The sequence below is a fragment of the Erythrolamprus reginae genome, chromosome 3 (assembly GCF_031021105.1).
Source record: "Erythrolamprus reginae isolate rEryReg1 chromosome 3, rEryReg1.hap1, whole genome shotgun sequence".
Classification (NCBI taxonomy): Eukaryota; Metazoa; Chordata; class Lepidosauria; order Squamata; family Dipsadidae; genus Erythrolamprus; species Erythrolamprus reginae.
The window spans coordinates 215,657,706-215,671,024 of record NC_091952.1 but is presented as its reverse complement, the minus strand read 5'-3'; the positions used below and the strand labels follow the sequence as shown (position 1 = coordinate 215,671,024).

The 13,319-nt window shown below is 34.3% G+C and overlaps 1 protein-coding gene and 1 long non-coding RNA gene across 5 annotated transcripts in view; one reads left to right on the top strand and one right to left on the bottom strand.

The window, feature by feature from the left end:
• LOC139165030 (uncharacterized) overlaps window positions 1-12,741 on the top strand; it is an 86,949-nt gene extending 74,208 nt beyond the window's left edge. For all 4 annotated transcript variants that reach the window (XR_011558730.1, XR_011558727.1, XR_011558729.1 and 1 more), the window contains one exon: window positions 10,542-12,741. This is a non-coding gene — a long non-coding RNA (uncharacterized lncRNA). The remainder of the gene's footprint in view (window positions 1-10,541) is intronic.
• PREX2 (phosphatidylinositol-3,4,5-trisphosphate dependent Rac exchange factor 2) overlaps window positions 1-13,319 on the bottom strand; it is a 114,541-nt gene that overhangs the window by 62,450 nt on the left and 38,772 nt on the right. Inside the window, exons 7-12 of the mRNA XM_070747896.1 lie at window positions 13,133-13,266; window positions 12,635-12,738; window positions 10,517-10,666; window positions 7,598-7,742; window positions 5,801-5,901; window positions 2,076-2,179 (exon numbers count right to left, since the gene is read on the bottom strand). Coding sequence (XP_070603997.1) covers window positions 2,076-2,179; window positions 5,801-5,901; window positions 7,598-7,742; window positions 10,517-10,666; window positions 12,635-12,738; window positions 13,133-13,266 — 738 coding nt within the window. The remainder of the gene's footprint in view (window positions 1-2,075; window positions 2,180-5,800; window positions 5,902-7,597; window positions 7,743-10,516; window positions 10,667-12,634; window positions 12,739-13,132; window positions 13,267-13,319) is intronic.

The following is a 13,319-nucleotide window of genomic DNA, read 5'->3' as shown; positions in this document are numbered from 1 at the left end:
ATTAATCATATTTATTACTTTTAACAAGCTTATATAATTCTAATAATAGTACAAACATTTATGCTAGATTGAAATATTACATTATTTGCTTGTTCAATTTATAATCCTTCATTTAGTCAATCAATATTTCAATATGCTATTTTTATGGCAATCACCATATTCTGCATGTCATACATTTTAATATAAATAAAATATCTTAATCTTAGTTATATTTAGTAAAGATATACCTATTCATATTGAATTATAGTCTTTCATTATTTTTAATCAATTATTCAACCATCATTCAAATTCTAATTTTCCTTCTACTATTACTTCTCATTATTACATAAAAATGTATATTTTATTAATCCACTTCGCTCAAGTTATCCTGTCCTAACTTTGATTATGCCACTTCTATATTTAAACATATTCCCTTTTTAACCTTCATATCTTATTTAAAGCTTTAATTGTTCATTTCTTAGCTTGCTTCCCATAGTCCTCTCCTGGATCTTTATTTCTGTCTGCTTCCACATCTTGGCTATTCATTTTGAACATTTCTCCCTTCTCTGCCTTTCTCTGTTTTCTAGTTTCCAACATATCTACTCTTACCCCTATCTCCAGTTCTTTTTTAATTCTTTTAGAATGCTCTCCCCTTGGCTTATGTCATCAATCCTTATTATTTTTGTTATCTCCTTTTTACTATCTTGTTTCATTTGTTTTGTCTGTTCCATTTTGAATCTATTCTTTCAATTAGTTCCTCCTGTTCCTGGGCGTCCTGATCACTCATTGTCCTTTGTGTTATATTTTCCAGTATTCCATCCATTCTATCTATTTGATCATTTCTTTAAAAAACTTTGTCAGTATCTCCCTTGTACTTTGGATTACAGATGGCATCTCTTCTCAAGTTTCACTCCTTTCTCCTTGATTAAGCATCTCGTTAAATTTTATTGCGTCCCTCTTCTGTCCAATAATCCAAAGACCATATATTCAAACCTATAGTGACTTCTCAGAAGAATTCAATGTTCTTTGTATCCCAAAATTAACCAACCTGTTCCTCCAGATAGTCCTCTAAGTTTTCCAGAACCCCCTTAAGTCCCTCTATAATTGAGTCTTGTACTATAATATTCAGGGTCATTTTAACAATAATGATAATGTCTTCCATATTATCACATTTAAATTCCAATCAATCAGATAGTTCCAAGATTTTAGGGATATGTTGTTCTTCCTTTCGTCAGTAGGTGGCATTCTTAAATTGGATTTTAATATTAACCAGGTTTTTTTTATTTTCCCACAATGTAAAAATAACATTACTTTTTCAGTAGGTAATTCCAGCATTTTGAAATCCCTATCCAAAACAGCATCTATCCCATTTAAAAGTTGAATTTTCTGTATTTTAGTGATTTTTCTGCCTTTTTTCCTTTAATTCTTTACTTCAATTTTAAAGTTTTTTCAGAGTGCTATATTGATGCTACCTTAAAAATAATTGTGAATCTCTCTATTCCCAGAAATTCTTTTGGGGTTACAATTTGAATAGAAAGAATTATTCTCACATAGGTCTCACACTGTTCCCCAAAGTCCATGCATGCACTATGCTTAGATGGTCATCTGCTCCCCCAGTTTCTTGCACGCTATTTTAGACTGCCTCTTTTTCATGTCGTTGCATAGAGGGAAAAAAGCCCCATGGTTCAGCAGGAGAGTTGCAATCTCTCCTATGACTACACAGGGCACTTCTCCTTAGCTTTTTCCACCCCTGCAAGGTGGCTTTGGCTCCTTTTGGAGCCCACAAACAAGGAGAAGCTAGCACAGTAATTGTAATGCTGCAAAGCTCCACCCATCTATCAACATCGCTAAATTCAATCAAATTATATTTACTTATTACATTATATTAGCTTGAATATTATATAACACAAAACTGTAATTTGTCTTTCATTTCAACAGCTCAACAATAATTTTATCTCCTTATTTTTGCACATCAGGTAAACAGAAAATTGAACTTATATTAAATTTGTAACCCAAATTGTATAATGCCATATTTATAGTTTTTAATCAAATTTTGTATTTTTAATTAGTATAACTATTTAGTATAATGTTTGTACCTTTGAGATTACATCCTGCATTTCATTTCTTGGATAATATGTGCCATCATCATAACGGAATCTATAGAGCATGTGTTCAGGTTTAAACTGATGTTTGTCTGTAACTAATGCAAAAATAAACATAAAGATATCTCAATGTAAAGAAAATACATGAAAAGAACTAGAAATATGCTATATCCTAAAATGAGTTTGCCCTTTTTCACAATGGTATTAATGGGATTTCACTATTTGCTTTTATTTTATTGTTTGCTCTGAATCTGATTAGCAAGAATTTTATTTTGCAAAGAATGCTGTACATCACAGGTGTCAAACTCACGACGTCATGTCATCAAGTGACATATTGCAACTTTTTTCCCCTTCATTAAATCAGGGGTGGGCCTGCCAGCGCATGACGCATCCAGCCCACGAGTTAACACCCCTGCTATACATCATAGCCTTTGTCTTTGCATGAAGAAAGTTACAATTATTAAAGCAAATAGTAAATGCAAAACTTATGAACCCAAAGCTGTCCTGTAATTACCAGATGTATTCCAAAAACGATTGCCAAATTTTAATCTTAATATGAATCTTTAATCCCTCTGTCTCATTCCTTAGTAGCCACTGCCAACTGCCTGAACTGAAAATAAATCTTTTTCTCAAGAACAAATTTCACAATGTCCTCATTATCAAGCTTTATTAAAAATAATGTGGGAGTATTACAAGTATTCCAGCAAGTGAACAATTCTCTCTTTAGTACTAAAATATTTTTGTGTATTTTAAGTCTGGAATTTGAGTCTTTTCTCACAATTTATTGGTATAAAAGTGAGGATATATTTTTTTTCTCAAAGGCAGCTTTCGTATCTTTAAGTACTACCAGCTATTAGAATCTTTATCAGTTCAAAAAAGATCTTTTTAAATAAACAAATAAAAGTTCAGCATTAACATTTGGACTCCAGGAGTCTTTTACTGACTTTTCTTTCTTATAGCTCCACTGATTACTGGAGGTTCCACTCTGAAAAGTTTTAAAATCTAAACACAACTATGTATTTAATGAAGGTTTGTCTTTTAACATGCTTCATATCCCTATCTGAATACAGTGGTACCTCGAGATACGAGTTTAATTCGTTCCGGACCTGGGCTCTTAAGTCGAGCAGCTTTATCTCGAACGACTTTTCCCCATAGGAATTAATGTAAATAATTTTAATTGGTTCCAGCCCTCAAAAAACTCACAAAGTTAGTCTAAATTATGCAGAAAGACATGTTTTTAATGAAGAAATGTACATGTACATATAAATGAATAATGAAGTTTCTTTCACTTAACTTGTAAACTTTCTTAAACTTTTAAATTTACATATGTTCAACTTCTCTGCCACCCAATCCTGTAGGACAGAGGTCCCCAACCCTTTTTGCACCAGGGACCGGCTTTAAGCGATCAAGAGAGGAATGGGTAAATGAATGGACGGAGGGTGGGAAGGAAGGAAGGAAAGAGGGAAGGGACAGGAACAGAGGAAGGAAGCAAGGAAACTTATGAAAGGGGAGAGTAAGAGAGGAATGAGTGAAGGGAGGGAGGGAGGGAAGAAGGTGGGAAAGAGAAAGAAAAGAAGAAATAGAGGAAGGGAAGGTAAAAGAGAGAAAGAAAAAGAGCAAGAAAGAAAGAAAGAAAGAAAGAAAGAAAGAAAGAAAGAAAGAAAGAAAGAAAGGGGGAAGGGACAGGAACAGAGGAAGGAAGCAAGGAAACTTATGAAAGGGGAGAGTAAGAGAGGAATGAGTGAAGGGAGGGAGGGAGGGAAGAAGGTGGGAAGGAGAAAGAAAAGAAGAAATAGAGGAAGGGAAGGTAAAAGAGAGAAAGAAAAAGAGCAAGAAAGAAAGCTGCAAGCACCCCCCCCCCCGAGCCCCCCAGGCCGGCTGCAACCTTTTAAAACACGCGCGCCGCTTCGCAGCTGTCTCCTGAAGCCAAACGCGGAAGTTAGCGTTTGGCTTCAGGAGACAGTTCCTTGGCGCTTGTATCTCGAATTTGGGCTTGTAAGTAGAACAAAAATATCTCTCCCCTCCCAGCTCTTATCTCGAGTTGCTCTTAAGTAGAGCAGCTCTTATGTCGGGGTTCCACTGTATGTTTGGAAGGAGCAATGAAAATCAAGGCATTTTTCTAAATAAATGCCCAGCAATGTTTTTAAGCTATTAACAGTAGGATGCAATGTAATTGCTACATAAATTTAACACTACAGTATATCCCATGTCATGTTACATAATCTCTCTTTCACAAACTCCTTCTAACGCATAATTAAAATTTTACACACTACCTATATAAAGACACACAGCTCATTTAAGATTTTCTTAAATCAGATAAACAATTAAATTGATAAAAAGGATGTTTTCAAACAAATTAATTATGCAATAGCAGAAAACAAAACAAGATACAGAAACAACAAGAAAAAAATATTAAATGCAGCATCTGGATATTTTAAACAATTGAGCTACAAAACAGAAAAAAAAAAGTTGTATGTTGATCATATTTAGTCTGTATCACCAATTAGTCTATTAGCAACAATTAATGAGCTTAAGTCATTTGAAAATCAAACAAAAATGCTAAAATCCATATTCATTGATATTTATGATTGAAAAGTTATACATTTATAACTTTTACATCCTTGAATCACTTTGTGCTGTTGTTTGACTAACAGAACAAAAATATAAAAGATTTAATTAGACATGTTAACTTTTCTTTAGATGTGTATCCTTGTCTGCTTAAGATGGGAGAACTTCAAGGAATCCCAAAACTGTTTGCTAGGCATAAAAAACAAAAACAAATAAACAAACAAAAGGAAGACAGTTGCAAGGGATTAATGTCTTGCTGACAAAATAAACCCAACATGACTTTGAGCTCAATAAGAGTTGACTTGAGGAAGGCTTTAATTCTTTCTTTCTTCAACAGTTCGGATATGAAAAGCATATATCTGAATTATTTATTATTAGATAAAGTATGACCCATTTAAAACAATTTAAAAAGTGAATTAAAAACACATACAAACTTCACAGTCATTTTGAATTAACCAATTATTGCAAGTTAATAAAAATAATATTGAATTAATTATATCAAGAAAATCCTTACACTATTAATGATACTTAAAGTAGAAATAGCAAATCCAGAAAATAATACAGTTCTAATGTAAATCTAATTGTATTTCATATGCACAGTAATTTTCTACTTCTGAACAAAAATAGACGGGCCATTCAATTTTATTTTAAGAATTCAGTTCCTGTGGAAACACAGCTGGGTGTACATAATAATAAGTAAATAAGTAAGTTCCCTTATTTCGGTCAATAACCAGCATAAAATAACAACAAAACAAAAACAGTAAAATATGGGACAAGATATAAAAGACAAAAGAGAAAATTTCAAATCCATGTGAGCTCTTAAACATCATTTTGATTCAATATGGATATAACAGATACAATAAAACCAGTTATTCCTTAGGCTAAAGCTGAAAACTAAAAGCTAGAACAAATAATACACAAAACTGTTCCAAAGATAGTGATAATGTTATCTAGTTTGGTAATGAAATGTTCATCAGAAAACAGTCAAACTCATCAAGCATCAAGGATCTCCCTGTTCCAAACACATATTATGTTACTTTTGGCTACAACCAATATCATTCTCATAAACCATTATGTACTCGGTACACCTACTGATCAGTAAAAAAAGTTAAATGTTTGCAAATAACTGTTAGAAAAGGTAATTTATTTACCATGGTGGATAATGCCGTTTTCTAGCAAAGCCTGACCAAGATGAACACCTTCTTCAGGTCTGTGAATCTCTCCAATTTCCAATAACCAAGAAACAAACTCACTAATTAAGGAAAAAAAGACAAAAAATATTTTAACATATCGAAGTTAAATGTAGTAAAGAAGTAAAATTTCTAAATAAGCAACACAATGCATTTGCTAATTAATGATGGAATCCAATCCATATCTATTCATGAATAAGGTGATCTGAGTACAATGATTCTGAAAGAAGAAGATATCAGATTAAAATCTAAATTTGTGGCTTTAGAATTCATAATTATTTGTTTCTTTAACAGCTACGATGGAGTAAGAGCCAATAAAATGTCTTCCAATAAGCTGTAATCAATCAAAGCTAACGGCACCTGGGGCAAATATTCTATTCCATCAGCATCCTTTTTTTTCCTGAGGTGCACTGGGGAAGATTTCTGTTTTTTAATTTTACAATCATTTTGCAGTTCACATTAAAATTTTCATATGCACCCTGTTTCAAAAGGTAAGGGAACAACTGTGCAAAATTCAGTAAAAAGATATTAAGAATTACGTGGTTACATAAATGTCATCAATGTCCACAGACACAAACTATTGCTAGAACTTAAAGCTTGTTTTGCACTGATAGTTTGGCGAGGCAAATTCTGGGCTGCAGGAATTTTATGTTCCTACAAACAATATTCAATCAGTTGTACTATACAATACTGTATCCTTATTAATTAAACAAAATAGCACTCGTCTTTATTATGATACCTTAGACTCTCTACATAAAAAATGTGAAAAACAGATTGTGCATTGTGTCTGTCTGTATGTGTATCGTATATATACACACAGATATACATAAACACACACACACACATATATATATATATATATATATATATATATATATATATATATATATATAGAGAGAGAGAGAGAGAGAGAGAGAGAGAGAGAGAGAGAGAGAGAGAGAGAGAGAGAGAGAGAGAGATGTTTATAGGCCATGGTTATTTTTATGTAAAATACTAGGTTTTATAAAATGATTTTACATTTGACAAGGTCAAAAAAAAAATTTAAGGAAAGGGAACAGAAGAACAAGGAGGCACAATCTGAAGTTAGTTGGGGAAAAGATCAGAAGCAACGTGACAAAATATTATTTTACTAAAACAGTACTAGATGCTTAGAACAAACTTCGGCAGATGTGGTTGGTAAATTCACAGTAACTGAATTTAAACAGGCTTGGGATAAACATATATCCATCCTAAGATAAGATACAGGAAATAGTATAAGAGCAGACTAAATGGACCATGAGGTCTTTTTCGGCTGTCAATCTTCTATGTTTCTATGTTTATGCTACTCTATCTTGTTGATCCATTAAAAAATGACTGTAACACATAACACATTCTATTTAATATTCTAAACTATAGGACAGAACTTTATTAATATGAAAAATAGAGAGGCAATTCACCAATTAGTTTTTGCATATGTAAAATAACATTTATAGTTTCAGCACTGTGTTTTTAAAGTTTGGGGGACAGGTAGAAGGACAGATACCATTGTATTTATTTATATCATCATTACAAAAACATTTGTATACTTGTATAATATCTTCTTCTTTTCATTAATATTGTGTAGAAAACTGGCTTAAGTAATTCACTAGTTAGTGTCAGAGTGAGGATATGTGGTCTAAGGCAGAAATCCTAAATAGTCTGAGCATTTTATTATCTAATTTGATAAATAATAACTAAAATAATGAGACAAAAATTTAAACTGTAATATTAAACACATGCCTTCCAAGGAAACATTTTGGAAAAGTGGTTAATTTTCTCTTTCGGTCTTTGATCAAATTCCCTTGTCTGCACATCATTTTGTAAAGTTTTTCTCCTTGTTCAGAGATCATCACCCACGTATCTTGTTCCATACCAAGTTTTAACCCTGAAAAACAAATCACAATATAGTAATTTTGAAATGTTTCCAAATAATATATTACTATCTATCTATTGGGCCGTGTACTTTAGCTTTCAATCCTAGTAACATTACATGTAAAATAATTTGTGATTTACTTTAAAGACTTTTAAAATTAGAATAGTAAACATTTCCAAGACCAGCCAGACAAGTTCAAACAAATCATTCCAGACATGATTTCCTATAAACAAATACACACACACACACACACACAGAAAGAGACAGACAGACAGACAGACAGACAGACAGAGTACTGAAAGATTCAGGATAACATTTCTAGTATAGTATATTTAGTATTAAGATGAGCTCAAGAAACAAGCCCAGGAAAACTCCTTTTCAAATACACACTAAATGTAAAGATTCACGAGGTCTTTTATCTGAAAATCATTTCAAAAGCTGAAGGGACTAGCCGTACAGTTGTCAGGGAAACTAGGCACCCATTAATGTCATATTAACAAACTGAATTATGAAGACAAAGCCTAAACACTGGCCTATACCATGGTAGTGAAATAATGGATAACTCTTTCTTACACTAGGCTGATATGGAAGAATAATGTTGGATTCAATTTACAATTTTCCAGAAATAGCAAGGGCTTTATTTGCACTGGTTTAATTCACATATTATGGTAAACTAGAGTAGAGTAGAACAGAATAGAATAATAGAGTTGGAAGGAATCTTCGAGATCTTCTCGAAGGGGGGGACATGATCGAAACATTTAAATATGTTAAAGGGTTAAATAAGGTTCAGGAGAGAAGTGTTTTTAATAGGAAAGTGAACACAAAAACAAGGAAGCACAATCTGAGGTTAGTTGGGGGAAAAGATCAGAAGCAACGTGAGAAAATATTATTTTACTGAAAGAGTAGTAGATGTTTGGAACAAACTTCCAGCAGACGTGGTTGGTAAATCCACAGTAACTGAATTTAAACATGCCTGGGATAAGATAAAACACAGGAAATAGTATAAGGGCAGACTAGATGGACCATGAGGTCTTTCTCTGCAATCAATCTTCTATATTTCTATGTAACCTTGCCCAAAATACACAGTACTGTAACTAAAATAAATCATTATTATTACAAAGCAATGCAAACATAAATAACTTTAAATTGATAAGGAATTACTTAGCTTTTTCTGCCATTAATCTTCTATGTTTCTAGCCCAATCCCCTGCTTAGGCAGGAAACCCTACCATATCATAGGTGTTTTTGGTTTTGGTTTAGCAAATTATATCAGCATTAGAGCTATTAGCCAAATGAGATCAGTCATGCAGTTATGTGAGGATTGGCCCAATGTTTTACAACAGCCATAAGTGCTTTACAGGCCACCTGTTTCAAGGCTCTCGTGATGGCAGAGGCAGAGAACGGAATATTTTATGTACTACTTTTCAGCTTTAAAAATCTTTTAAGTTTTTATTTGTAGCATTTTTTTCAAATGTACTCCATCTTTATATTCACCGCATATTCAAAGTAGCTAACAGATTGAGTGTTAAAGTGCAATTAAACATTAATAGAATGGCAAAAATAATTCAGTAACATTCCATTGTGATAGAATACACACAATGTTCAAAATCTATGAAGAAAGCTAATAATTTTTAATATCTTTTAAGATCATAATCTCACTACTTCAGAAAGTAGTCAGCTAAATTTTATTTTCACTTATACTAATGTAAAGTTTTTCAATTGCTTTATATTCATGAATGTGAATGGAATTACAAAATAAACAAAAGCTCCCTTTTATTCAGGGTGAATGGAATGTTGTTTACAACTACTTTTAGTGAAGGCATTTGCATTCTGCAAATGGTTTTGTCCATGAATCATCTGTTATTCCATACGTAATTAAGTCAGTGCATCCTGATTTATAAAAAAAGATGTTTGCACAGATGTTTTGGAGATGGGATGACTGAGCTATACACCTAGATCAGTGTTTTTCAACCAGTGTGCCGCGAGACATGGCCAGGTGTGCCGCGAAGCTCAGAGAGAGAAAGAAAGCAAGAGAGAGAGCAAGAAAGCAAGAGACAGAGAGAGAAAGCAAGCAAGAGAGAAAGAGTGAGCGAGAGAGAAAGAGAACAAGAGAGAGAAAGAACAAGAAAAAGAAAGCAAGAGAGAGAGAGAAAGAGAGGGAGGGAAGGAGAGAGAAAGTCATAGAGGGAGGTGGGAGAGTGAGAGGAAGAGAGCAAAATAGAAAGGAAGAGAAAGAAAGAGGGATGGAGAGAGAGAGAAAGAAAGAGGAAGGGAGAGAAAGAGGGAGGGACAGAGAAATAGAGAGAAAGGGAAGAAGAGAGAGAGATAATTTTTTTTTGTCCAAACTTTTTTTAGCCCCCCCTCCCCCTCCCCGGCTCAATGTGCCCCAGGGTTTCGTAAATGTAAAAAATGTGCCGCGGCTCAAAAAAGGTTGAAAATCACTGACCTAGATGATCGAGAAAGAATTCCTATATAAATGTCTCGGGAGCTTTCATTTTGAGAACCAAAGTGATAAATAATCTGATTCTTGCTCTTATTTTGGTTCCTTCATTGTTGTCTATAAATTTTCTACAGGGCCTGAAGACCTACTTTGCTTATCAAATTAAAACAATGTAAAAATCTTCACATGGGGCCAAAATTACATTCTTCTTAAAAGCCTCCAACATCCACAACTTCTAAAGGGCAAGCTATTCCGCTGACTAATTGTTTTCACTGTCAGGAAATTTCTCTTGACGCAGTACTTCCTCCAGGTGTGAGAGTGTATAGAAATAAAATTCCTGTTCTCACCTTTTCTTCTTTCCCTTTCTTTTAGGATAGCTTCAAGCCATTCATGCTTTTCTTCAGATGTTTTGGCCATACACACAAACCATTTATTCTTTGCTGTGTTATGTATCTTCCAACCATTGAGAACAATGTGACCACTGCTGTGATAATCGGCTGAAAAATGACCACAGAAAGGAAAATCTGAGATGTACTTTCCATCGGATGGTTACTAAATGCTCTGAATTTACAAAATTGCTTCTGACCTTATAATGTGCTCTTACTTAAAGCAAAACTTCCCCAGATAAATGCTAGCATCTGCATGCTCCCTTCTATGTTTTATGAAAATTTTAAAATGGTTTAAGAATCAGGAGGAAGTTATAATGACTGCCAGCTCAGTCAAACCAAGCCAAACCAAATCAATGTCTTTCTCAGCGGTGGTTTTCTTGGCTGTTCGCTCCTTGATGTGGGCGGGCGAGCTTGCGCAGTGCTAAAAATTGTTCAGATTGTGCAGAATGCAGCTGCGAGAGCAATCATGGGAGTTTCCCAAATATGCCCATGTTACACCAACACTCCGCAGTCTGCATTGGTTGCCGATCAGTTTCCGGTCACAATTCAAAGTGTTGGTTATGACCTATAAAGCCCTTCATGGCACCGGACCAGATTATCTCAGGGACCGCCTTCTGCTGCACGAATCCCAGCGACCAGTTAAGTCCCACAGAGTGGGTCTTCTCCGGGTCCCGTCAACTAAACAATGCTGCTTGGCGGTACCCAGGGGAAGAGCCTTCTCTGTGGCGGCCTCGGCCCTCTGGAACCAACTCCCCCCAGAAATTAGAATTGTTCCCACCCTCCTTGCCTTTCGTAAGCTACTTAAAACCCACCTCTGCCGCCAGGCATGGGGGAATTGAGATACTCTTTCCCCCTGGGCCTTTACAATTTTATGCGTGGTATGTCTGTATGTATGTTTGGTTTTTATGTTAATGGGTTTTTAATCGTTTTTAGTATTGGATTATTATTGTACACTGTCTTGTTATTGCTGTTAGCCGCCCCGAGTCTACGGAGAGGGGCGGCATACAAATCCAATAAATTAAATAAATAAATAAATAAATAATAAATACTGCTGGATCCCTGGGTTACTGCTGGATCCAGCAATCTGGGACGCCAAATTACTACCGGTTCCATAGAACCAGTCCAAACAGGGAGGAACCCAGCTCTGGTCTTTCTGTTATCTAAACAGCAATGCTAGTCTTAGGAAAATCCATGCATTTACCAAAAGATTAAAATAAAACAAAGAAAAACAAAGCATGTCCTAAGTAACACTGTAATATAAATGACAGTTTCTATTAAAAAAGAGAATCATTCATGCCTTGGACACCTCACAATCCGCCTTCTGCAACAAGTTCTACATAACAAGATGCTGGTTGTTTATACTATCTGCCAAGCCAATTGGATTGTGCAGTTTAGATGGATCCTTGGAATAGTCTGCTTCATTAGTTTCACATAATTAGGGTCTAATAAAAATCAGTGGCCATTGTTTATAAATAGGAGTATAATTTTCTTATTTATATAACCTCTGGTCTTCCATTTATGTCAAATTTATTTACAACAAATAACTGCATATGTTATTGAAATTGTATATAGGCAGTCCTCATTTAACAAGCACTTATTCAGCCACCATTCAAAGTTATCAGTACTGAACAGCTCTGTACAAGGAGACTTGTAGTTGGGACTGTCATAATGTCTCTGTAGCTGTGGGATCATTAATCCAAGGTGCTTGGAAACATGTTTGAACTTACAACTGTCTCAGCATCCCAGTATCATGTGATTGCCATTGGATTACCTTTAATGCCTTCAACAAGCGAAGTCAATAGGGAAGCCAACAGAAGGTCGCAAATAGTGATGATGTGATGTTACACTTCACAGCTCTGCAGCCTTTGCTGAACCACCACAACTGGAACTGGTGCAACCTTTGTTGTACATTGGTGCAGTCATGTGACCTCACACTTTACACCCACATCACTTAGAGACAGAGTTCCTAGTCTCAATCACCATTTTTAAGCGAGGATTACTTGTATTATTATATGGGACAGAAAGTCAACATCCAATAGATATCAATAGTTAAGAAAGTGATGTATATTCATATACCTGTGCCATCATCAACATTCTCAACTTCCATCAATTCTGTATTTATTCTGCCTCGGAAAAGATATCGATGACTTTCTGAAGATGCTTTGCTGTTTTTCAATCGTCTAATTAAGGAAAAGTATTGTACAAATATTAAAAATATTAGAGGCACGTCAGGTCACCAAGATTGTTTATTAATATTAGCAATTAGTTATACACCAAAAAATGAGTACTATCCAAATCTCATTTCATTTAATGCTGTTGCAGATAAATTTATAATTAATAATAATTATAAATAAATAAACCAATTAAATAAGAAATTTTGGTTGCAATGAAAAAAGTATGCATTGCAGCCTTAAACTTTTCTTTAAAAAAAAAGAGTTGTGGAACCTTGAACTTCTAGAATTATCATTATCTGAGCATTATAGTTAAAATATTCAAATATATTTTTAAACATTTAAATTCAGATAATTTATATATGTTCAGTCTTGAAAGCATAAATCAATTACTGTGTCTCACCTATGCTTTCTTTTGCAATAGACCAAAAGATTGTCAAAAAGAAAGAACACGCGTTCTTGTATATTTCCTGCTGAGATTTTCAACAAAACACCACACATCAGCATTTCTGTGCAAGTGTCTGTGATGTTAGATCCCTAGCAAAGAAACATGAAAATAACAGTTATGTGGACCCTAAAGTCAAGAGACA